At 45.6% G+C, this 25087-nt stretch overlaps 2 protein-coding genes across 6 annotated transcripts in view; both read left to right on the top strand.

The window, feature by feature from the left end:
- LOC115468254 (E3 ubiquitin-protein ligase TRIM39-like) overlaps positions 1 to 25087 on the top strand; it is an 872633-nt gene that overhangs the window by 233726 nt on the left and 613820 nt on the right. The window lies entirely within an intron of this gene.
- The window catches only part of LOC115468247 (E3 ubiquitin-protein ligase TRIM39-like), a 61579-nt gene continuing 36506 nt past the window's right edge, over positions 15 to 25087 (top strand). For 4 of the 5 annotated variants that reach the window (XM_030199788.1, XM_030199790.1, XM_030199787.1 and 1 more), the window contains exons 1-3: positions 15 to 548; positions 10965 to 11060; positions 16148 to 16378. In XM_030199788.1, the coding sequence (XP_030055648.1) occupies positions 135 to 548; positions 10965 to 11060; positions 16148 to 16378 (741 nt within the window). In that variant the 5' untranslated portion in view covers positions 15 to 134. The remainder of the gene's footprint in view (positions 549 to 10964; positions 11061 to 16147; positions 16379 to 25087) is intronic. The other variant, XM_030199791.1, reaches the window with a different exon arrangement.

Consider the following 25087-nt stretch of genomic DNA (forward strand, 5'->3'; position numbering starts at 1 on the left):
AAGGAGGGCAGACAGCCCTGGTGTCTTCAAATTACACAAAGTCCCTGACAAAGATCCTGTTCCACACAGACACTCCTTTATTTTGAAGATGTGAAACAGAAACTGAATTCTTACTCTCATTTCCTGTAAGAATCATGGCTGCTGCAAACCATGCTGAGAGTCTGCGAGATGAAGCTTCTTGTTCTATCTGTCTGGATTATTTCACAGATCCGGTGATGACAGACTGTGGACACAACTTCTGTCGCTCCTGTATCACTCAGAGCTGGGAGGAGAGAGACACAGACTTCCCCTGTCCCCAGTGCAGAAAACGATCCAGGCAGAGAAACCTCAGACCTAACAGGCAGCTGGCAAATGTGACAGAAATAGCAAAAAAGCTTAGTGAGACTTCCGTGAGACCCAAAGAGGAGAATTTGTGTGAGGAACATGAAGAGAAACTGAAGCTGTTTTGTGAAGAGGATCAGAAAATTATCTGCCTGATTTGTAGAGAGTCCAGAGATCACAGATCTCACACCGTGAGCCCCATAGAGGAGGCTGTGCAGGAATACAAGGTGAGTGTCAGTAGCTTTAGTATAACAGTGTGTCCTGGGGTCACCGATATCACACTGTGTTTCCCACAGTGGAGGAGTTGCCTAGTGGGTAGTGCAGCAGACTTTGGTTTTGGTGTACTGGGTTCAGTTCCCACTGCAGCTCTGTGACCTTGGACAAGTCACTTAACCCTCTATTGCCCCAGCTACAAATAAGTACCTGAATATACTATGTAAACTGCCTTGAATGTAGTTGCAAAAACCATAGAAAAGTGGTTTATGAAGTCCCATTTCCCTTTCCTTCATAGAGGAGGCTGCGCAGGAATACAAGGTATATGTATTTAATGAAATTACTGAAAATTGACATTTTCAATCTCATAAAACTAGGAATTGAAAAAGCAGAGTTTGAAACGTGAGCAGTAAGTTCAATCATCAAAACTTGAACCCTGGCTGCTGTCTATCTGAGCATCTTCCATCTACATTCAGGGGTCAATACTCAGCTTGTGAGTTGTGGTTCCTGGAAGGAATACATTTACTACTACTACTTAACATTTCTAGAGCGCTACTAGGGTTACGCAGCGCTGTACAATTTAATAAAGAAGGACAGTCCCTGCTCAAAAGAGCTTACAATCTAAAGGACGAAATGTCAAGTTGGGGCAGTCAAGATTTCCTGAATAGAGGTGTAGTGGTTAGGTGGGCTTTGAGCAAGGATTTGAAGATGGGCAGGGAGGGAGGGAGGTATTGCCAATACTCCATGTTGTACTTCAGATAGCAAAATACAGTCTTACAGATCCTGCTATACGTTCTGTAGAAGCCATCACACAGCCATTCTATGTGCACAAAACAAACAGAAAAATCATTCAACAGTATAACCAGGCATATTTATGTATTTATTGCATTTTCCCACCTATTTGCAGGTTCAGTGTGGCTTCCACAGTACTGTCAAAGGCATTTGCCCATATCACCTTACTTTTATGTTAATGCCCCCCACAAACACACATCACCTACTTACTCTCCCGCCCTCTTCTGGAGAAGGTTGAGATCCAAAGCCCCCCAGCACTCCCAGTGGTTAGGGTGGTGGACTTTGGTCCTGGGGAACTGAGGAACTGAGTTTGATTCCCACTTCAGGCACAGGCAGCTCCTTGTGACTCTGGGCAAGTCACTTAACCCTCCATTGCCCCATGTAAGCCGCATTGAGCCTGCCATGAGTGGGAAAGCGCAGGGTACAAATGTAACAAAAAAAAAAAAAAATCCAAGAAATATGCAGTTTCATACGTTCCAAAAAAGTGTCATCCTTCCACAGCCCCATTCGCTTCCCCCTTTCCCATGGAGCAGCTTAAACTGCATTTCTTGTAAATTAGCACTGGCAGTCACTTTGAATGCTCCCATAAAATATTTTGATAACATGTCCTCCGTGATCTCCTCTCCCAACTGCTCCCCCCCACCGCCCCGCTAATCCAGCAGAAAAAGATGCCTCTCCCTCTGCTCCCTGCCCAAGGCATACCATACTGCAAGCTTATTGGCCTCCTTAGGCACCTGACAAAATATTTTGTCCAAACGTGAGAAAGTGGGACCACATGCCCTTGTAGGTAACAGAGACCCACAGTACTGCCTCCATTGCAGAAAGGGTAAAACATCTGCTCGCCCCAAGCTCCAGGCCTGCTTCGCCTGCTCAAAAGTAGGGAAGGAATCCCCCTCAGGCCCCGTAAACTGTCCCACGTATCTACAACCCTTCCGCGCCCATGCCTTAAACCGCATTCCTCCCTGTCCTGCCGGAAACTGGCCGCTAAAATAGGAGAGGGACCAGATGCTCCACCCAAACCTTCCTTCCACCACATCCACGCCCTCCTAAACGGGCGAAGAAGAGGATGTATACTCTTCCCCCCCCCCCCCCCCCCCCACTGGTGTTTGTAAAAGATTAAACACCGAATACGGCAAAGATCCCTCCTCCCAGATATATTGCGGTGCAAATCTTGCTGCCCCTGTATGCATCTCATGAATCCACCGGAGCAGAGCTGCCACGTTATATAAACGGATATCTGGCATCTGTAACCCCCTTCTCCAGCTCTAGATTGTATTAGTTTAGCTAGCCCAATTCTTGCCCTATGTCCCGCCCAGAGAAAGGACCCTATCCTGCTTATTTTCAAAAGAGAAAAACGCCTATATTTCGACCCAAATCGGGAGATGGGCATTTTTCTCGCAAAGGCGCCCAAATCGGTATAATCGAAAGCCGATTTTGGGCGTTTCCAACTGCAATCAGTCGCGGAAACGAATAAAGTTGATGGGGGCGTGGTGGAGGCGGGACTGGGGCGTGGTTATCAGCCAAGGAGAGATGGGCGTCTTTAGCTGATAATCGAAAAAAAAAAAAAGGCGTTTTTACCGCGATTTTGGGTCACTTTTTTTGGACCCTTTTTTTCACGAACAAGTCCCAAAAAAGTGCCCCAACTGTCCAGATGACCACTGAAGGGAATCGGGGATGACCTCCCCGGACTCCCCCAGTGGTCACTAACCCCCTCCCACCAAAAAAACCCACTTTAAAAACTTTTTTTCCAGCCTCTATGCCAGCCTCAAATGCCGTACCCACCTCCATGACAACAGAATGTGTTCAATCCTCTCACAGCCTTTCCCTGGGTCAGATGTGGCTCTCGGGTGCACTACAGGATCACATCAGCATTGCATTGTGGTGGGTGTAGGGTATTGGGCTCCGTGATTTCATTAGCTTGTGTTACAGTCTCACGATGTTGGTAGTTGGTAGGCTCTTCTCCCATGGTGCTTTTCCCCCTGCCTACTGGGTCAGAGTGTGTCCAGTTTTGTTTCTGGTAGTCCATGAGGTAGTGGCCATTTTTTTAAGCCAGTTTTAGATCCCTTCTATGTGTTAGCCACGTTAGAGAACTTAGTTCTTACCTTGAATGTGACTGAAAGTGGGCATTGTACAGCATTCTGCCAGCTCTGACCTACTGCTAATCTCAGTACCAGGGAGACTCGTTGCCAGTGGGGCACAACCTCTGATCTGCAGTTAACTGTGAGTAAACGTGCTTATTCCAATAAAGGACGTTTTCGGAGAGATTAGTCTTCAGGTGTCAACTGGTGTGCCAGTGTTATACAGCTGCAACAAGTCCTAGAGGCCTGCATGTATGCAGGTCCCTGGAGCACTTTTAGTGGGTACCGCAGTGCACTTCAGGCAGGTGGACCCAGGCCCATCCCCCCCTACCTGTAACACTTGTGCTGGTAAATGGGAGACCTCCAAAACCCACTGTACATGTAGGTGCCCCCTTCACTCCTAAGAGCTATGGTAGTGTTGTATATTTGTGGGTAGTGGGTTTTGGGGGAGGAGGGATTGGGTGCTCAGCACCCGTGGTAAGGGAGCTATGCATGTGGGAGCTTTTTCTGAAGTCCACCGCACTGACCTAGGGTGTCCAGCTGGTGTCCTGGCATATCAGGGAGGCCAGTGTACTACCAATCCTGGCCCCTCCCATGACCAAATGGCTCGGATTAGGACGTTTTTGAGCTGGGCGTTTTTAGTTTCCATTATCGCTAAAAAAAACAGCTCAAAAACGTCCATTTTTTTGAAAATACGGTTCGGCCCGCCCCTTCACGGACCCGTTCTCGGAGATAAACGCCCATGGAGATAGGCGTTTCCATTCGATTATGCCCCTCCACAAATCCTTTGAAGCATTCTTCATACCTTTTTGTGATCCACAGGGGCAGCATCTGCAGTGGATACAGTAGGTTTGGCCACATTACCATTTTGACTAATGCCACTCTGCCTAACAGTGAGATCGGCAGTTCGCGCCATCGATGACATAATGCTTTAAGATTATCTAACTTGTCCTGTATATTCCTACAGTATATCACCCTCAAATCTCTGTGAAGATACACCCCTAAATACTTCAGTATTCCCAAGGACCATGCAAGAGGAAATGCTGACAACTTTTGACACTTACACGGGGCGGAGATTGGCAGGGCTTCAGATTTATCAAAATTAATTTGCAGCCCAGAAAAGGATCCAAACTGTATAAGTAAATCAATCAGCTTGGGCACTGACGTGGTGGCCCTATCTAAATATATAAGCATGTCATCAGCAAATAAATTGATTTTGAATTCTTGAGAACCCACCTTAATACCCTGTACTTGATTGGTTCGCCTAATCTTTTCAGCAAAGGGCTCAAGCGACAGCACAAATAGCATAGGCAAAAGTGGGCACCCCTGTCTTGTGCCTCTCTCCAACCCCAAAAGCCAGGGATAACGCTCCATTGATCATAATCTGAGCTGTGGGGTTATGATACAGAGCCCTTATTCCACCCAGAAATGCTCCCATAATTCCAAACAAGATCTTATGAAATGCCTTTGCCGTATCGAGGCTCGTAATGATGGCGTCCCCTGGGATACCGTCCAATCTCTGCAAAACTTTCAAGGCCCGGAAAACTTTGGAGGAAGCCCGCTTGATCCGTATGTATTCATGCAGGCAAGACTAACCCCAGGCGATGGGCTAATATATTCGCAAACAGTTTGATGTCCTGATTAAGGAGCGATATCAGACGATAAGACCCTAGTAGCTCCGCGCCCCTTCCAGGCGTCAGTTCTCTTCCCGCCACTCCCTCCTCACATAGGCGATGACAAAGCTCTTGGAAGGGAAGACATATCTTTGTACCGAAGATTTGTAAAACTCAGGCCCCAATCCATCGGGCCCAGGCGCCTTTGCTAACTTCAAGCGCTTAATCGCCTGGCCTATCTCTTCCCCCTAACAGGAGCATTCAAGATATCCCTCTGTGCCTGCCTTGTAAAACCTCACAAACTCATTTTGTATATCCTCCACCGACGTCACGCTCCTCTCTTTTTCCCTGCGAGTTCTTACAACATACGCCAATATGTGCCCTCTCAAAACTGCCTTGCCTGCTTCCCAATACACTATAGGGTCTACCGACTCAGGATCATTCTCCGCAAGATAATTCTCCCACATTCGCACCAAGAAAGCGTGGAACTCAGTATCCAAATACAAAGTGGGGTTCATACGCCATACCCGTGTCTCTCTTCCCTGTCCCCAACACACATCCACCTGTACCAGACAATGATCAGACACTGCTCCATCCACAATATCTGCAGCAACCGACCTTGAAAGAAGGGAGGGGTCCAGAAGCAAATAATCAAGTCTCGCTTGCACACCATGCACCTGCGAGAAGAAAGTATAATCATGCACTTCAGAATTTAGTATCTTCCAAATATCTAGCAACCCTAACTCACGCATCAAAAAATTCACCCCCTTCCCAAGCAGAAGGCCTTGGTTTTGCTGGTTTACAATCTATCAATGGGTCTGACGAGATGTTAAAATCCCCTCCTACTACAAGTTGATATCCACTGGCCGATACCAACTGTGCAAGAAGGCCTGAGAAAAATGAATGAGAGCATACATTTGGTGCATATATGGAACAGAGCAACCCTTTCTCCTTCACGCTCTCAGGTACTGCTACCAACCGAATAGTATTTCTCCTGCGTCTATTTTCTCGGTCTTCTACTTTGTCTTCCAGCATTTTGCATCTCTTTTCTAACGCTAGTACTTGAGAATTCATACCGGATACCAAATCTTCCTGACTCGAGAGCCATTCCTCCGCATGCTGAATGCGATTGCCATGTGCTGCCAGATTTTCTTTCAGTTCCTCTAGAAAGGCATGCAGGGTCGATAGCTTATTGTCTAGCACCAACGCCATGTGTTCATAATTTCTTTGATCGCCGCCTCCTGCAACGCGATCACAGGCGGATTTTGCGCCTGACTTCCTCCTGCTGATGCCTTCTCAGCCGCCATCTTAGACTCCTGGTGTTTTCCGCAGCTCTTCTGCACCCACGGGGTCTTTGCCGGCATACCCAGGCACCACCACCTGAATCGTCTCCGCCGTCCGCCCAAATGCCTCCACGGAGCTCCCCCACACTTCTAGATAGTTGCTTGGGGTCCGAAACAAGGCAAGTAGTCGAAACAATGCAACATCAGATCCTCCAAAATATTATAAAACCATGTCTGATGTTATGACAAACAAACTAAAATTAATTTAAAGTGTTGATGTCACCTTAGTACGGCCAACACACAATCTCTCCACTGCAAAACACTATACACAAACTTGTGCAAAAACACACTCAGAAACTTACCAAACCGAAAGGCAGTACTGTAATTACACCAGGCTCTAAAACACCAATACACTACCTAGTGAAAAAAACAAAACCAAAAGGGCTGCAAATAGTACACGCTAGCAGAATACTGCACCTTGATCACACATGAAAAACACATGACAACAGATATGACAAAAGGAACTAGAAATCAAAAGATATGAAGGCAAAATATTGAACTGGAAAATTACCTCAAGAAGTCAGACTCAGCATGCAGCAATACTAGAAAAATTGAAACTTACGTGCAAAATATCACAGATGCACATTTCCAAAAGCTGACATATTCCAATTAATACATTCTGAATAAAATACTTTTTTCTACCTTTGTTGTCTGATCATTTAGTTTTTCTATTCGCTTTGGTCCCAGTGTCTTCTGTTTTATGCAGTGTCTTCTTTCCATTTGATATTTTTCCTCTCACCCTGTCCACCATCCTCCTGTATCCTTATGCGTTCTGTCTACCATCCTTCCCTGTCCCTATCCTTCCTCCAGTTGCAGCATCTGTCCTCAAAGCGTTCTGATCCAGTCCTTAAATTCAGCAGTTTCCCCTCCATCCATATTCAACATTTCTCCTCACTCCCCTCCATTCATCCATCCATGTCCAGCAACTCTTCTCTCTCCCCTGCCCACCCCTCCATTCATCCATCCATCCGTGTCCAGCAACTCTCCTCTCTCCCCTGCCCTCCATCCATCTCTAGCAAATCTCTTCTCTCCCCTGGTCCTTCCATCCATCCATCTAGCAAATCTCCTCTGTCTCCTGACCCCTCCATCCTTCCATATCTAGCAATTCTCCTCTGTCCTCTGCCCTCCCCTACATGTCCAGTGATTTCTCTTCTCTCCCCTGTCCCGTCTACCCCCTCTCTCCTCATCCTTCCATCCGTTTTACCTCTTTATCTCCCCATCCTTCTGTCTTCCTCTTCCCTCTTTCTCTCCATATCCTTCCATTCGTCTACCCACTCTCCCGATCCTGCCATCCAACGTCTACCCCCCTCTCCCGATCCTTCCATCCAGTGTCTCTCTCTATCCCCTTCTTTCCATCCAGTGTCTCTCCCTCCACCCTTTTCCATTCATCATGCCCCTCCTCTCTCCCCATCCTTCAATGTTTCTCCTCCTGTTAGTTTCTCTCCCTACCCTTCCTTCCAGCGTCTTCCCTCTTTCACCCCCCCCCCCCACTTTCTCATTTTCAGCAGCTTCTCCCTTTCTCCAGGACTCCAGCCCTTCTCCATGTCCCCTCCTTCTCTCCCCATCTTCCCACTCTCTCCATTATATCTGCCTAGTGCCTGTGCCTCCTGCTCCCCCTTCCACCCTGTATTAACTTGTTGGCCACTGCTGCTTCTCCTCTTCAGCAGCAGCGCCCCGAGTCCCGACAAAAAAAAAAAAAAAAGGTAACACACGTTACATACCCCCGAAGCGCAGGGACCGACACCATGCAGCTGCAACCGCATTGGAGCCCCCAGGAGCAACAGCTGGCTGCTGGAACACGCGCGGGGCTGTACCGTAGCAGCTTTCATTCAAGCGTGGGCTATCGGCACTGCAACCGCTCCTCTCTGTCCCGGAGCAGAGCAGGAAGTCAACGTCAACTTCCTGCTCCTCCAGGGGCAGAGAGAGGAGCAGCTGCAGTGCAGACAGCCCATGCTTGAAGGCTGCTACCACGGCCCTGCTCTTACTTCTTTCCATTTTTCGTTGCGCTAAAGAGGAGACTTTCCCGCTTTGGCGGGAGTGCGGGAGATGACCCGCCAATGCGGAAGTCTCCCGACTTGGCACTGGTCTGGGTCTGTGTTGGGTGAGCGGGCCTTGGGCCTGGAGGGAAAGTGGCTTCTCCCGTGGTTACGTTTGGGGGGGCAATGTGATGGGCGGGGAAGGTCACAGCTGGGCTGGGGAGGCTTAGCCTCCCCAAGCCTCCAATACGGGGCGCCTATGCTGCCTGGTTATATCCAGTGCTTTTTTTGTAGGAAAAAAGGTACTGGTATTATGGGCGGGGCCACCTCCTATGGCTCCACGCCTATGATAGCCACACCCATGTTAGCCACACCCCTTATACCAACCATGGCGCATATAAACAGGCATCATTGAAAATATTATACCTGTATAGGAGAAAAAAATAACTGGAATTTTTTCATTATAAATAATTTCTGTAAGATGTTACAGCTCCAGTATACCCAGTGCAAAATAAGATAGCAGATGTAAATATTCCAAACACTAAAATGAAAATAAATGATTTTTTCTACATTTGTTGTCTGGTGACTTTGTTTTTCTGATCATGTCGGTCCCAGTCTCTGATTCTGCTGCTCTCTATCTGTTCCCTTAACTCCATTTCCAGGTCCATTCATTTCTTTATTTTCCTCCTTTCTTCTTCATTTCTTGTTCTACATCCATAGGTAAAAGCTGTGGCCTTCGCAGACTTGACTGGAGGAGGTATAGAGTGGATCCAGTTTTTGCCTATTTTCTCCATCCATGTGCAGTTTTTCTCCTCTTTTCCTTTTCCCTCATCTCCGTCAGTATGCATCTCCTTCCTGTTCTTCCCTCCCTTCCATCCATACGCATCTCTTGTCCTTCCTCTCTCTTCCCTCTCATCCATCCATGTCCAGCATTTCTCCTCTCTCCTCCCCTCCATCCATGTGCATCTCCTTCCTCTGTCTTCCCTCTCCTCCATCCAGCATTTCTTCTCTCTCCCTTCCCCTCCATCCGTGAGTATCTCCTTCCTCTGTCTGGCAGAGTTTAAAAAGGGGTTAGACAGTTTCCTAAAGGACAAGTCCATAAACCGCTACTAAATGGACTTGGGAAAAATCCACAATTCCAGGAATAACATGTATAGAATGTTTGTACGTTTGGGAAGCTTGCCAGGTGCCCTTGGCCTGGATTGGCCGCTGACATGGACAGGATGCTGGGCTCGATGGACCTTTGGTCTTTTCCCAGTGTGGCATTACTTATGTACTTATGTCTTTCCTTCCCTCCCAACATTTCTCTTCCCTGCCCTCCACTCCATCCATGTCCAGCATTTGTCCTCTCTCCCCTCCCCTCCATCCATGTCCAGCATTTCTCCTCTCCCTTCCCCTCCATCTGTGTGTATCTCCTTCCTCTGTCTTTCCTTCCCTCCAGCATTTCTCCTCTCTCCCCTCCCTCCATCCATGTGCATCTCCTTCCTCTCTTCCCTCTCCTCCATCCATGACCAGCATTTGTCCTGCCTTCCCCTCCATCCATCCATGTCCAGCAACTCTCTTCTCTCCCCTGCCCTCCCCTCCCTTCCATGTCCAAGGTAAACTTCTATAAAACAGATGAAGATGTGATTCCGTGTGCCCCAATGAAAGGAGAGTTTAATTCTACTTGCATTTAATTTTAATATATTCCATCGTCTTTATAAACACCAGGCTTCCCAAGGCAGATTACAACCAGTTAAGATGAACCCATCAGGAAACAGAATATTCTCACTGAAATCTGGCCATCTGAATTCTATAGAAACACAGTGAAGAAAACTGAGCACAAACTACAGAATTTATAATTGCTGTTTCTACTAGCTACAATAATTTTTGAAGTTGTTTTAGTGATACTCAATTACGTCTTTTCTCCTCCACCTTGTAAGGCACTGCCTATCCAACAAAAACAGTGTTAGACTTGTTACAGATGGACCGACAATAAAGAATGACAACGTGGATGCAGCAGCTCACAGGTTTGCTTGCTGTGTTTTGAGTGAACGGTGACGGCTGCGTGGGGGAGTGGAAACAGAGATTCATCAAATGTCTTCCTTACTTACAGTGGACTAGACAGAGAGTGGAGTGGAAGTGAGCCTATTTACCGAAGTCGCAGTGGCAAACCGGCGGGCGGTGGCAGTAAAGGCAGCAAGCAGGCTCGGCTCCGTCCTTCGCTTCCCTGCCCTCTTAGCATCCCGCCCACCCGCACGGAAAGGAAATGACATCAGAGGAAGGCGGGATGTTGAGAGGGCAGGGAAGCGAAGGACAGAGGCGAGCCTGCTTGCCTGCTTGCTGCCTTTACTGCTGACGCCCGCCGGTTCGCTGCTGCGACTTCGGTAAATAGAATATTTTGTAGGGGGCAGAACGGAATGTAGGGGAGCTGCCGGCCTTCGGAAATAAAGGTGCCCATATGCTGTACCGGTGCGTACCGGCACAAAAAAAGCACTGGTTATATCACTTTGAATTTTAACCTCTCAGAATTCAGTTATCTTAAAGAAATGATCTAAAGTGGAAGGAACATCTCACATTTACTGTTGAGTCTGAAATTGTGGTTATAAAATAATCACATGCTAATCAAGGATGCTTTAATACTCACAGGAAAAGCTTAAAATGCACCTGAAGCCTGTGAAAAAGAATCTGGAAGATCTGGAGAAGTTTAAATCTACTGAAGAGAAGAAAGCTGAAAAGCTGAGGGTGAGTGTCTGTGTCTCTTTCTGATCCAGTTTCTGCAGGGGTTTTGTTGCTTTCACTACATCAATCCCCTGAATCACCCGAATAAAAGAATAATAGAATTCAATCCTCCTCGTTACTAATAGTATGTTTTCAGCCAATAAGGAACCAAAAAATAGTTTCCATATTATAAGTATCGCTACCTTATTCGCTGAGAACAGGCAGATTCTGAATCCGTATGTGGAACAAAGGAAAATTGTAATATTGCATTTCTTGCAGAAAGGTAGTGTGCTGTGGGCTGCAAAATGGGAAAGGAGAACTGGGCTCAGGCTTGATCCAGTCCAGCAGTGTAGAGTGGGGGTCTTTGGGGCTGTTGTGGTGCCAGGAAGGATGGCTGCAGGGCTGAGTGCACCAGGGCCTGTTAGGGGGCAGGAATTGGAGCAGTAGCATGGTCGTGAGAACTGGACGAGTCTCTGGTGTGGGGAAGCAAAGCGAGAGGTAGGCAGGAAAGTATTGTCCCGATTCAGGTATAAGTGGAGGGTCGGAATGCATGAAGATTGCGTGTTGTCCTATTCGATCATAGTCCTTCTGTGTTGGTAGGTGAAGAGGGTTATGTGGGGTCGTTGGGGTAGGCCTTTTTGAAGAGGTTGGTTTTTAGTGATTTCCTGAAGTTCAAGTGGTCGTGGATTGTTTTCACAGCTTTTGGGAGCCCATTCCATACTTGTACGCTTATGTAGGAGAAGCCGGCTGCGTAAGTTGATTTGTATTTCAGTCCTTTGCAATTTGGGTAGTGTAGGTTTAGGTAGGATCTTGATGATCTGACTTTCCTGCTTATAATTGAACGAGAAAAACGCCCATGTTCCGACCTAAATCGGGACATGGACGTTTATCTCACAAAAACGAATAACACAGTATAATCGAAAGCCGAACTTGGATGTTTTCAATTGCACTCCATCGCGGAAGCGTACAAAGTTGACAGGGGTGTGTCGGAGGCGTGGTGAAGGCGGGACTGGGGCATGGTTATCACCCGAACAGAGATGGGCGCCTTTCACCGATAATGGAAAAAAAGTATGCGTTTGTAGCTAGAATTTAGGGCACTTTTCCTGGACCCTGTTTTTTCACGAATAAGGCCCTAAAAGTGCCCTAAATGACCAAAATACCACCAGAGGGAATCGGGGATGATCTCCCCTGACTCCCCCAGTGGTCACTAACCCCCTCCCACCACAAAAAATGATGTTTCACTTTTTATTTTCACCTTCAAATGTTATACCCACCTCCCTGGCAGCAGTATGCAGGTCCCTGGAGCAGTTGTTAGGGGGTGCAGTGGCCTTCAGGCAGGTGGACCCAGGCCCATCCCCCCCCTACCTGTTACAATTGTGCTGCTTAATGCTTAGTCGTCCAACCCCCCCAAACCCACTGTACCCACATGTAGGTGCCCCCCTTCACCCCTTAGGGCTATAGTAATGGTGTAGACTTGTGGGCAGTGGGTTTTGAGGGGGATTGGGGGGGCTCAACACACAAGGGAAGGGTGCTATGCACCTGGGAGCTCTTTTACCTTTTTTTTTGTTTTTGTAAAAGTGCCCCCTAGGGTGCCCGGTTGGTGTCCTGGCATGTGAGGGGGACCAGTGCACTACGAATCCTGGCCCCTCTCACGAACAAATGCCTTGGATTTATTCGTTTTTGAGCTAGGCGCTTTCATTTTCCATTATCGCTGAAAAGCAAAAACGCCCAGCTCACAAATTGTCGAATAAAACATGGACGTCTATTTTTTTCGAAAATACGGTTTGGTCCGCCCCTTCACGGACCCGTTCTCAGAGATAAACGCCCATGGAGATAGACGTTTTCGTTCGATTATGCCCCTCTTTGTTTCTTATTGGTAAGTCTTTCTGTCATGTATTCTGGGACTACGCCGTATATGATTTTGTGGACTAAGGTGCAGATTTTGACGATGATCCGTTCTTTGATTGGGAGCCAATGCAACTTTTCTCGGAGGGGGTTGGCACTTTCGAGGCGTGTTTTGCTGAATATCAGTCTGACTGCTGTATTTTGGGCGGTCTGGAGTTTTTTTTACGAGTTGTTCTTTGCAGCCCGCGTAGATTTCATTGCAATAATCTGCATGGCTTAGGACCATTGATTGTATTAGGTATCGAAAAGTTGCTCTTGGGAAGAAAGGTTTTAATCATTTGAGCTTCCACATTGAATAGAACATTTTCTTTGTTACTGAGTTTACTTGGCTCTCGAGGGTAAGGTTGCGATCGAGTGTGACACCGAGTATTTTCAAACTGTCTGAGGTAGGGACGGTGTGTCCTGGAGTATTTATGGTTGCGGGTTTGTATGTGTTATATGGAGAGGAGAGGATGAGGCAATGTGTTTTTTCGGTATTCAGTTTAAGTTGGAATGAGTTTGCTCAGGAGTCCATGATGTTCAGACTATCATTGATTTTGTTGGTTATTTCTGTCAGATCATGTCTGAAGGGGATGTATATTGTAACATCATCTGCATAAATGAATGGGTTAAGGCCTCGGTTGGATAAAGACTGTGCCAGTGGAATCATCATCATGTTGAAGAGTATTGGTGATAATGATGATCCGTGAGGTACTCCACAGACTGCTTTCCAAGGTGGTGATATGTTTGACTTTGATTTTACTTAATAAGTTCTGGTGGTTAGAAAGCCTTTGATCCAGTTAAGTACGTTTCCTTCAATCCCGAAGTGGCCTAGTATTCTTAGTAGTATGCTGTGGTTTACCATGTCGAATGTGTTCGACATGTCGAACTGGAGGAGGAGTATGCTTTTGCCTATGGCAATCTCCTGCTTGAATTTGGCCAGGAGGGTGACTAGGACAGTGCTATGGTGGGATCGGAATCCTGATTGTGAATTATGTAGTATTGAGAACTTGTCCAGGTATTCCGTAAGCTGTTTAGTCATGAAGCTCGCCATCATTTTTACTACTAATGGGATAGCCGCAACTGGGCGGTAATTGGTGATATCGTTTGTGCTTTTCTTGGCGTCTTTTGGTATTGGGGTGAGTAGGATGTTACCATGTTCCTCAGGGAAGAGACCTTGCTGTAACATGAAGTTTAGATGGGATGTAAGGTCTGCTATGAAGCGGTCTGGGGCAGACTTGAGTAGATGACTGGGACATGTATCCAGTTTGCAGTGGGTCTTGGCGATCCTGTGAGTCGCTTGTGTAACTGATTCGGTGCTGAGGAGATTAAATGTCCAAATGTAGTCAGCTGGGTATCCTTCGGAGGATGGGTCCAGATCGTAGAAGAAGATTTTGATGTCGATATTGTGATGAGGAGGTGTGCTGCGTAGTTTTATTATTTTTTCGATAAAGTAGTTAGCAAGTTTGTCTGCGGGAGGGATGTCTGTGTTGGTTGTGGTGATAGGGGTGGCGTCTAGTAACTTATTTACGAGTTGGAATAGTTTCTTCATATCTTTGTAGTCCGGTCCTTATTTGGTTTTGTAGTAGGACCTTTTGGTTTGTTTTATTGCGTATTTGTATTTTCTATGTATTTGTTTCCATGCATTGAGTGTGTGTTTATCTTTTGTCTTTCTCCATACTCGTTCAAGTTTTCTAGATTGGGTTTTGAGTTTTTTTTTGTTCGTCATTGAACTAAGGTATAGTGTTTTGTCTTTTTGATATTTTTGTTTTTAAGGGTGCTATTTTGTTTAGTACGCTGTTGCATCTGCCATCCCAGTGGTTGAGATAAAGTATGGAATCAGTGCATGTTGTCCATTCGTTGTCATATATTTGTTGCCAGAATATTTGTGGATCGATTTGCCCTCTTGTAGTGTAAGTAGTATGTTCTGGTGTACTGTTTGAGCCCTTCTTCCACCATTTTAGAGTTAGGGTCAGTTTGTAATGGTCAGGAGAGGGCTAACGTGAGTATAGCGACTCTGGCGGAATATAAGACGCGCAGCAGAGTTTTGGACAGATTGAACAGGAGATAGATGGCTGAGCGGGAGACCAGCGAGAAGCAAATTGCAGTAGTCTAGGCGAGAGGTGATAAGGATGTGGGTAAGGGTCTACCACTTCTCCGTCTCTGGAAAAGATTTGTTTGTATATTAATACCTTTCAAGTATTAAAATGTCTGTATTATATCTCCTCTCTCCCTCCTTTCCTCTAAGGTAAACTTATTTAGTTCATCAGAACTAGAGTAAATGAATTGAGGTTACAGTGTGTTCAACTTAGGAGCAACATCAGGAAGTACTTTTTCACAGTGAGGGTGGCAGAGACAAAATAAATGGTAATAAATAAACTAAAAAGAGTTGAGTTAGGATCTCAACGATATCAAATCAGTTATAAACACTCAAAATGTAAATAGTCTTTCAACACTGAGTCATAATGAAGTATTTTTCAGTGTCTGTTTCAAGACTCTTCCCTGACGGAGTCTATCAAAACACTGCCCACTGTCGGAAGTTCGTTTGATGCATCTGCACCACTAAGATAAGTGTTGACACCCAGACACACATGATATAGATAAAAATTCCTTTTTTGGTATATGGAAAGTATTCTGAGGCTTATTACTTCCTTTTTATCTTGGAGCTATTACATTTTGAGAGGGTATAATTGATAGGAGTCAAAAATGGTGACTAGAATTCAAAAATGGAGGCTGCTTTTGGTAAGGGGTAAGAATAGCAAAGGAGGGAGACGTCTCTTCTGCTCACTTAGAAACAATATGGGGACAACAGTGGTACTGGGATGGGTACATTGCACATGGGGAGAGAGGCAGAGGGAGTTGCTGGGCAGGGGATGAAGGAGATTGTGAAAGGGGGATATGCTTCTGAGTATGGTGAGAGAGGAAGGCTGGGAAAAGAGTGGGTGGTGAGAGGATGAAGGCTATTCTGGAGTCATCACTGTTAAATGAGGAAGTGCGGTACCAGAGCCACCATTTATAAGAGGGTAATGGAGACACTGGAACTCTGGAATATGGGTTTGGGTGGGAGACGGTACATGTCTCAATTATTACAGGGTGCTCAGTACACTTGTACTGGCCCTGTTGACAACAAAAGAGATTTCTTGTTCATTGAAAGACCTGAATCCAGAGCTCTGTTCAACAAAATCACTCTAGTGTTACTGAGAATTCTCTCTCCATGTTTAATCCAGAGTGACACAGAGAGGAAAAGACAAATAGTTGAGTCCGAGTTTGAAGAGTTGCACCAATTTCTGAATAAGAAGAAGCAGATCCTTCTCTCGAGACTGGAGGAGGAAGAGAAGAAGATTCTCCAGATAATCACGGAAAATGTGACCCAGCTAGAAAAGCAAAGTTCCTCCCTCATGCAGCTGATCTCCGAAATAGAGGAGAAGAGTCAGCAGCCAGCCAACGAGTTACTGAAGGTGAGATTAGCAAATATATTTCTAAGGAAGATACAGATTTGCCAGGAGGAATCAGGGAATTCAAGTTATAGATCAAAATATCTTAAAATAATGAGGGCTGATTTTTCAAAGCTGCACTTACCACATCAGAGTGTCACGATTGTGGCCGTGACCCCTCTTTGACTAACCTTATTTCCAGATGGTCATCTTTTTAGCTGGCTCCTGTCTGTTCTTTCCCACTTGCTGTGTGTTCCAAGCCTCACTTTGTTGTTCAGTGTATTTCCTGCCTCTGTCCTGTAGTGTTTTCCACTTCCTGTGTGTTTCAAGCCTCACTTTGGTGTTCAGTGTATTTCCTGCCTCTGTCCTGTAGTTGTGACATCATTAGTGAGGGCCTTTATAAGGAAGTGGTGGACTTTCATTCAGGGCCTTTGCAATGCCAAAGGTCTCCAGGTTAGTTTGTGTGCAGTGTGGCACTTCTGCCTTGTTCATAGTCTGTGTGCCTGTGGGCACTTCTGTCTTGATTTCTTGTTGCCTTGTTCATAGTCTGTGTGCCTGTGGGCACTTCTGTCTTGATTTCTTGTTGCTTTAGTCATAGCCTGTGTGCCCGTGGGCACTTCTGTTTTGATTCCTTGTTTAGGGTGCCTGTGTGCACTTCTGCTTCTGTTCTTCTCAATCTGTTTGTGTGCTAGGTTCAGCCTTCCGCCATAGTTCTGTTGTTTGTCTGTGTGGGTCAGCTTTGTATCCTGCTTGTGTCTGCCATGTTTGTCTTCAGCTCCAGTTCCCTTCCTTCTTGTGTCTTCCCTGTTTGCTTTCAGCTTCCATTGCAGCCTAGCCTGTTTGAGAATCCTGAATCCTGTTCCAGTATCCTGAATCCTGTTCCCACCAAGTTTGTTCCAGAATCCGGTTCCAGTCCGGCCAAGCCAAGTCCGTTCCAGAATCCGGTTCCAGTCCGGCCAAGCCAAGCCCGTTCCAACATCCGGTTCCAGCCAATCCAAGCTTGTCAGTCCAGTCCTAGTTGAGGGGTTTTGCCTCCTTCTGCCGCTCGTCGACAGTAGGCCAAGGGCTCACGTTGTTCCAGAGTCTGTGACTGTTTGTTTAAAGCCTGGGACTGTGACAGATGAAATAGAGCTTTTAAAATAATTTAATGGGGCTTAAATGGTGAAATCCTCCTGCTCTAAAGAAGGTGTAAATTGCTGTGTATGTTCTACACACAAGTCATGTGTTTTTAATGATCTATATTTGGCTCACTGAGTGAAAAGGTACCAAACATGGGGTTACAAATGTCCTGGGCACTGCTGGGTTCAGGGCCTTCGGACCCTCACTGTCCTGGTGCTCGGTGCCTCCACCTGGGAAAATAAGGGTTAGCAGGTGGGATGATCCTCTTCTCTTCCAGCAAACCCCCCAAAACAAGTCTACTGTGAAATGTGGAGAACAAGGCTGGCTGCGAAATTGGCAATTTTAATAGATACATTATACTCTTTTAAGTTCAACAGGCACTCGGGAGTCAACAGTTCATGCAAACTCAACTGTTTATTCTTCAACTCTGCAAAACAGGAACTTCCAACTGTGTGAACTTTTCAACTTTGAATGGAAGTCTTCTAAAACCACAATCCTTCTGGTATTCCCCAAGGGAACTCCTGTATCTCCTCTCCTGGATTTATTTACAGATGCTCTTCAGCAGGACTATACACACTTTTTTACAATGCTTCTGTCCATGCCTATCCCCTAGAATCAGATTCAGAAGGACTGTGCTCCTCCCAGTTGTATAGGTCTAGACCATATGTGGCCTGACCTCCCTGCAGGATGAACCTTTCCGTTGGCACCACCCTGATCCTGGATGGGCAATCTCTGGCTCTCATCCCATGCTCCTAGGCTAGGTCTCTCCACTGTCCACCCATAGCTCTCCTCCCTCACAGTTACTTCCTTGGTGAGCCACAACTCTCCTTTACAGCTAGTGGTCTACTTCTCTCAACTGCGATTCCTCTTTTCTCCTCCAGGTCAGTGGTAGGAGATCATCAGGCAACCAAAGAACCCCCCCCCCAAAGGGCAAACACTATCTCCTTCTAATCTTCCAACCCCCCCCCCCCCCCCCCCCCCATCACTCTTCACTACAAGGGCACTCTCTCTCTCTGCATTTTATTTCAAAACTAATTTCCTTGGGCCGGGCTTCCTTCCACCCAGAAACCTCCCAGTCATTCCCTCCAGTGACTCTCTACAGGGACTTACTCTCCTAGTAATTGCAAACTAATGGGATTACACTCTCCCCCCAGCCACCAATCCCTTGCCTTTAAGGGGTTTCTCTAGGTTTTGTTCTCCCTTTACCTGGAGCAACATAAACCCCACATAACATCATTCAGTTTTATTCAACACATAACATCATTTCAACATCGTCAATCCTCATAATGAATATACTATGTGCTCATATTACTAAGTTTCTCTTTCAAATATAAACAGGAAACCCAGACAACCACAGGGTGGCAACCTGTTCAAACTGAATTCTGGTTACCATTTTACTCTTTTCTTGTTTTTTTCCCCAGACATCATGGGTCAGAACATTCTGGGTCAGTCAAGAGTGGTAACCTGCTCAATCATACTCTGTCCACCAGAGTCCAAAATGATACCCTCATAACATCTCTTAAATATTATACCATCTAACTGAGAACACTTTACTTGATAATAATAAACTTTTATTTTTATTCAACCATTTTTTCATCAACATTTTTCCCGTTTCTGCCATTTCCAACCTTTATTTAACAATATATCATAATTGGGCAACATATTATATTCATATACATCCATTTTTCCAATGCTTATCACAAACAATATACCTTTGACCAACTTAATACCTTGGACCTGGGTCCACCCCATCATTTAACGTCCAGTAATATAACATTTTTCCAACCATATGAAACATCTTTCCTATAACCAGGACCTATTGCCCAACTACAGTATTTATTTTACTTGGCTTTTCATATTTCTTAATTGGACAACTCAGCATTAGTTTGTTCAGTGTTTTAACATCATTTTTTCCTACTTTCGGACCTGAGTCCCAACTCAGTAGTCCCAACCCAACCGTACCACTTGGTCTCAGGGTGACACTGTAATATTTAGACCCATGGCAGGAATTCACGACGTCCCATAGTGCAGCTGAATAGGTCACCCCACAGTCCAATCGTTATGTTGATTAAGAATAAACCCTTGCATGGCAGGATCACTTCTCTCCTTCGGATACATGGGATCAGGTTTCATCTGGTGGTAGATTTCGTCCTTGGCCCACGCTTCTCACTGAGCATCTACCAGGCATGTACCATATAAGGGGACATATGGTTTCTTCAAGTAATGATCCAGTCTGCTCATGTTAGGCAGTCTCTTGCCTGCTGCTCTCTCAGTCTCGATCCATACACTGTTACTCAACTCCACAGGCACTGGATCCTCCAATAAGCTTCCTTTCAGGGACTCAGGCTGCAACCCTGCTCTTCCCTGATCAGCAGGGATATTAGCCCGGATCCGAAGGGTCTGAATGAGCTGGTCCACTTCTGGGCTACTCACAACCCACTCCAAGATTAGATGAGCAGTTATCTCTAAGTTCAATTCCCCTGTCGCCAGACAAATATATTCCAACATTGTGCAGGGTGTGGGCAAACCCATCTCCAGATCCTTGGGCACTGTCTACATCAGGCTACCCTTCACCCTCACCCCCATTAAGATGGTTCCCTGTTGGGGTAGGACCACCTCTGTTCTCGAGGGCTGCCAATGCCATCTTTGGCCACAGATAACACTCAACTGGGATTCAGGGATACTTTCTGACTTGGATGAGGAGGGCCAGGGGAGGCTGCTGCTAGTCTCTTCCTCTCCCTCACTCCCCCAGTTCTTCCCGCGGGGCCCCATGGGTTCTCAGTCTCCCACTTTTCTCAAAGCAGGAGCCACCTCTTCAGCCTAGTGTCGAACCGGGTCATTGTCCACAGAATCCATCTCAGTCAATGTCTCCATCCCCTCTTCAGGGTCTTTCCATGGAACACTATTAGACCCAACTCAGCTTGCCGGCCAGCTCCGTATCCGAGCCCACATCTCACTTTGATCCGGTATCAGGACCAAGTCGCAATCGGTGAGCCATCATTCCCACTCTTCTTCTTTCCTGGTCTACCCTCTTCCACCCATCTTCACTGACCCTCCACTCACTTTATAGGGCATTGCCACACATTCCACTCGCGTGCTTGCTCCCCACCTCTTAGCTTGTACAAATGACGACACATGCCCTAGCTGTCCAATGGCAGATTGCTCCCAGGTATCTGCAGCATGCTATCACTGAAGCACTCTATCCTCCTCCTCCTTGGCTGGCACGGGAACATCCACCTTGGTGACTCAGCAGCCCTTTACCCAGGTTCACAGTTTTGCCCTGCTTTACTATGTCCGTTAGTGCGGACTTTTACAGGGCGCAGTGCTTGAATCTGTATTCCACAAGTGTAGTTCAATCTTTGAAGGCCTGCAGAATTTTATGTAATGCCCATGTCCTGGGTGCTTCTGGGTTCAGAGACTGACCCGTTTGGAGTCTCCCAAGAGCAGTCTCCATCAGACCCTCACTGTCCTGACACTCTGCCTCCACCTGGGAAAGAAGGGTTAGCAGGTGGGATGACTCTCTTCTCTCCCAGGAAACCCCAAAACACAATTCTACTTAAACTGTGGAGAACAAGGCTGGCTGTGAAATTGGCAATCTTAATTGATATGTTATACTCCTTTAATTTCAATGATCACTCTGGAGTCAGCAATTCATGCAAACTCAATGCAAAACGGGAACTTCCAACTGTGTGAACTTTTCAACTTTGAATACAAGTCTGTGAAAACCACAATCCTTCTGGCATTCCCCAGGGGAACTGCTGTAGTCTCCTCTCCTGGATTTTTATTTATTTATTTAAAAATTTCTTGTCCGCCTACAACTAGGCGGATCACAAATCAACATACATAATAAAAAACAAAAAGACAATAACAGGGACTAGAGTATACAGAATTCAAAAAGTAACAGAGAAGATCAATCCCATTCATGTTCAAATATGTCTTCATCTACTTACTTACTACTACTACTACTTAACATTTCTAGAACGCTACTATAGTTACGCAGCGCTGTACAGTTTAACAAAGAAGGACAGTCCCTGCTCGAAGGAGCTTACAATCTAAAGGACGAAATGTCAAGTTGGGGCAGTCAAGATTTCCTGAATAGAGGTGTAGTGACATTGAAGAGGTGGGCTTTGAGATAGGATTTGAAGATGGGCAGGGAGGGGGCCTGGCATATGGGCTCAGGGAGTTTATTCCAAGCATGGGGTGAGGCGAGGCAGAAAGGGCGGAGCCTGGAGTTGGCGGTGGTGGAGAAGGGTACTGAGAGGAGGGATTTGTCTTGAGAGCGGAGGTTACAGGTAGGAACGTAAGGGGAGATGAGGGTAGAGAGGTAAGGAGGGGCTGCAGATCGAGTGCATTTGTAGGTTAGTAGGAGAAGCTTGAACTGTATGCAGTACCTGATCGGAAGCCAGTGAAGTGACTTACTTACTTACTTACTGAATTGAGCCCTACTACTTAGTCTCAAGTAGCCTTGTAAATTGTTTCAGATTTGCGGACCTGCTATTGAGAATGCAGTGTTCCTTGTGCTGGCATATACCACCATTTGCAGCTTATCATTCATCAAAAACTTCAAATTTTTAGACCGAAAAGATTGAACGGGTCGATATTTCTGAATTACATCATTAAGGTATCGAGGAATACAATCAGAGTACAGTGCTTTGTGTACCAGTTGTACCATCTTATACTGTACCCAAGCGTGAATTGGCAACCAGTGCAAAGAGCGTTAAATGGGAGATACAGTGGGGGAAATAAGTATTTGATCCCTTGCTGATTTTGTAAGTTTGCCCACTGACAAAGACATGAGCAGCCCATAATTGAAGGGTAGGTTATTGGTAACAGTGAGAGATAGCACATCACAAATTAAATCCGGAAAATCACATTGTGGAAAGTATATGAATTTATTTGCATTCTGCAGAGGGAAATAAGTATTTAATCCCTCTGGCAAACAAGACCTAATACTTGGTGGCAAAACCCTTGTTGGCAAGCACAGCGGTCAGAAGTCTTCTGTAGTTGATGATGAGGTTTGCACACATGTCAGGAGGAATTTTGGTCCACTCCTCTTTGCAGATCATCTCTAAATCATTAAGAGTTCTGGGCTGTCTCTTGGCAACTCGCAGCTTCAGCTCCCTCCATAAGTTTTCAATGGGATTAAGGTCTGGTGACTGGCTAGGCCACTCCATGACCCTAATGTGCTTCTTCCTGAGCCACTCCTTTGTTGCCTTGGCTGTATGTTTTGGGTCATTGTCGTGCTGGAAGACCCAGCCACGACCCATTTTTAAGGCCCTGGCGGAGGGAAGGAGGTTGTCACTCAGAATTGTACGGTACATGGCCCCATCCATTCTCCCATTGATGCGGTGAAGTAGTCCTGTGCCCTTAGCAGAGAAACACCCCCAAAACATAACATTTCCACCTCCATGCTTGACAGTGGGGACGGTGTTCTTTGGGTCATAGGCAGCATTTCTCTTCCTCCAAACACGGCGAGTTGAGTTCATGCCAAAGAGCTCAATTTTTGTCTCATCTGACCACAGTACCTTCTCCCAATCACTCTCGGCATCATCCAGGTGTTCACTGGCAAACTTCAGACGGGCCGTCACATGTGCCTTCCGGAGCAGGGGGACCTTGCGGGCACTGCAGGATTGCAATCCGTTATGTCGTAATGTGTTACCAATGGTTTTCGTGGTGACAGTGGTCCCAGCTGCCTTGAGATCATTGACAAGTTCCCCCCTTGTAGTTGTAGGCTGATTTCTAACCTTCCTCATGATCAAGGATACCCCACGAGGTGAGATTTTGCGTGGAGCCCCAGATCTTTGTCGATTGACAGTCATTTTGTACTTCTTCCATTTTCTTACTATGGCACCAACAGTTGTCTCCTTCTCGCCCAGCGTCTTACTGATGGTTTTGTAGCCCATTCCAGCCTTGTGCAGGTGTATGATCTTGTCCCTGACATCCTTAGACAGCTCCTTGCTCTTGGCCATTTTGTAGAGGTTAGAGTCTGACTGATTCACTGAGTCTGTGGACAGGTGTCTTTCATACAGGTGACCATTGCCGACAGCTGTCTGTCATGCAGGTAACGAGTTGATTTGGAGCATCTACCTGGTCTGTAGGGGCCAGATCTCTTACTGGTTGGTGGGGGATCAAATACTTATTTCCCTCTGCAGAATGCAAATAAATTCATATAATTTCCACAATGTGATTTTCCGGATTTAATTTGTGATGTGCTATCTCTCACTGTTACCAATAACCTACCCTTCAATTATGGGCTGCTCATGTCTTTGTCAGTGGTCAAACTTACAAAATCAGCAAGGGATCAAATACTTATTTCCCCCACTGTATATGCTCAAACCTAGACACACCTGCAAACAATCGGGCAGAAGCATTTTGTATCACCTGTAGTCTTCTATCTTTGATTTCGATAAACCCAAATACAACGCATTGCAGAAATCGATACATGATATCACTAAACTTTGTACCACAGATCGAACATCGCACTGTGGCAACATAGGCCGTAACTTTGTTAACAAATGAAGCTGAAAAAAAGCTGACTTAAACTACCTGCAATACTTGAGCATTCATGAACTATAAAGGATCCAAAATAATACCCAACATGTGAATACATTCCTGCACTGGTAACACAGAATCACCCAAATGCATAGACCGCCATTGTAGAAAAGCTACATCCTTTCCTACAAACAACATCAATTCTGTTTTACCAAAATTTAAGACTAATCTATTCAAACCCATCCATTTCTGTACAGCAGACATACAATCACTCAATAAATCGTTCAATCAATTCTGTGTATCCTCCTTGAACTGGAAAAAAGAAGTGTACATCATCAGCATGAATCCTGTACTCTACATTCCTGAAAATTTTACCCAATGAAGCCATGTTAAATAATAAGGCAGAAAGTGCAGAGCCTTGTGGCACTCCCTTAGTATCTGGCTTCATTTTAGATACCTCTTCCTTGCTAATGACTTGCATCTGACGACCCTTCAAAAAGGAAGAAAACCAATTCCACACTGCTCCTCCAATCCTGATTTCTTTAGGTTTCGATAACAAAAGATCAATATCAACTGTATTGAACACAGAGGACACATCCAAAGAGACAAGGCAAAATGTATGGCCTTCATCAATCCCTTGTTTTAATACATTTAAGGAGGACAATAATAAAGTTTCAATAATATGGCTTTCCCTAAAACCATATTGATAATCATCCAAACATTGAGTCAACTGTACACATTCCTTCAATTGTCGAAAAAGAATTTATTCAATTACCTTTAATATTATGGGAACCACAGTGATTTGTCTAAATGATCACCCTTTAATAGTGGTTTAACTGTAGAAAGCTTACATTTCCCTGGTACCACTCCAGAAGATAACGATTTCTCCACAATCAAGGACAATGTTGGAGCTACCACTGATTCCAACCGCCTAATAACTGCAGCTGAACATGGGTCAATCAAAGATTTTGTAGTTGTTAAAGAAAATACAACTGAATTGAAAAAGGAAGCTATATTAATCCAATTTGGGACTTTGCAGAGCTGAAAAGGTTTGTGGAACATGATTTTTTTCTTTTTAACCTTCATCCTCCCTATCACGACTGACAGAAACAGGTATCAATT

This window comes from Microcaecilia unicolor, chromosome 4 (assembly GCF_901765095.1).
Source record: "Microcaecilia unicolor chromosome 4, aMicUni1.1, whole genome shotgun sequence".
Classification (NCBI taxonomy): Eukaryota; Metazoa; Chordata; class Amphibia; order Gymnophiona; family Siphonopidae; genus Microcaecilia; species Microcaecilia unicolor.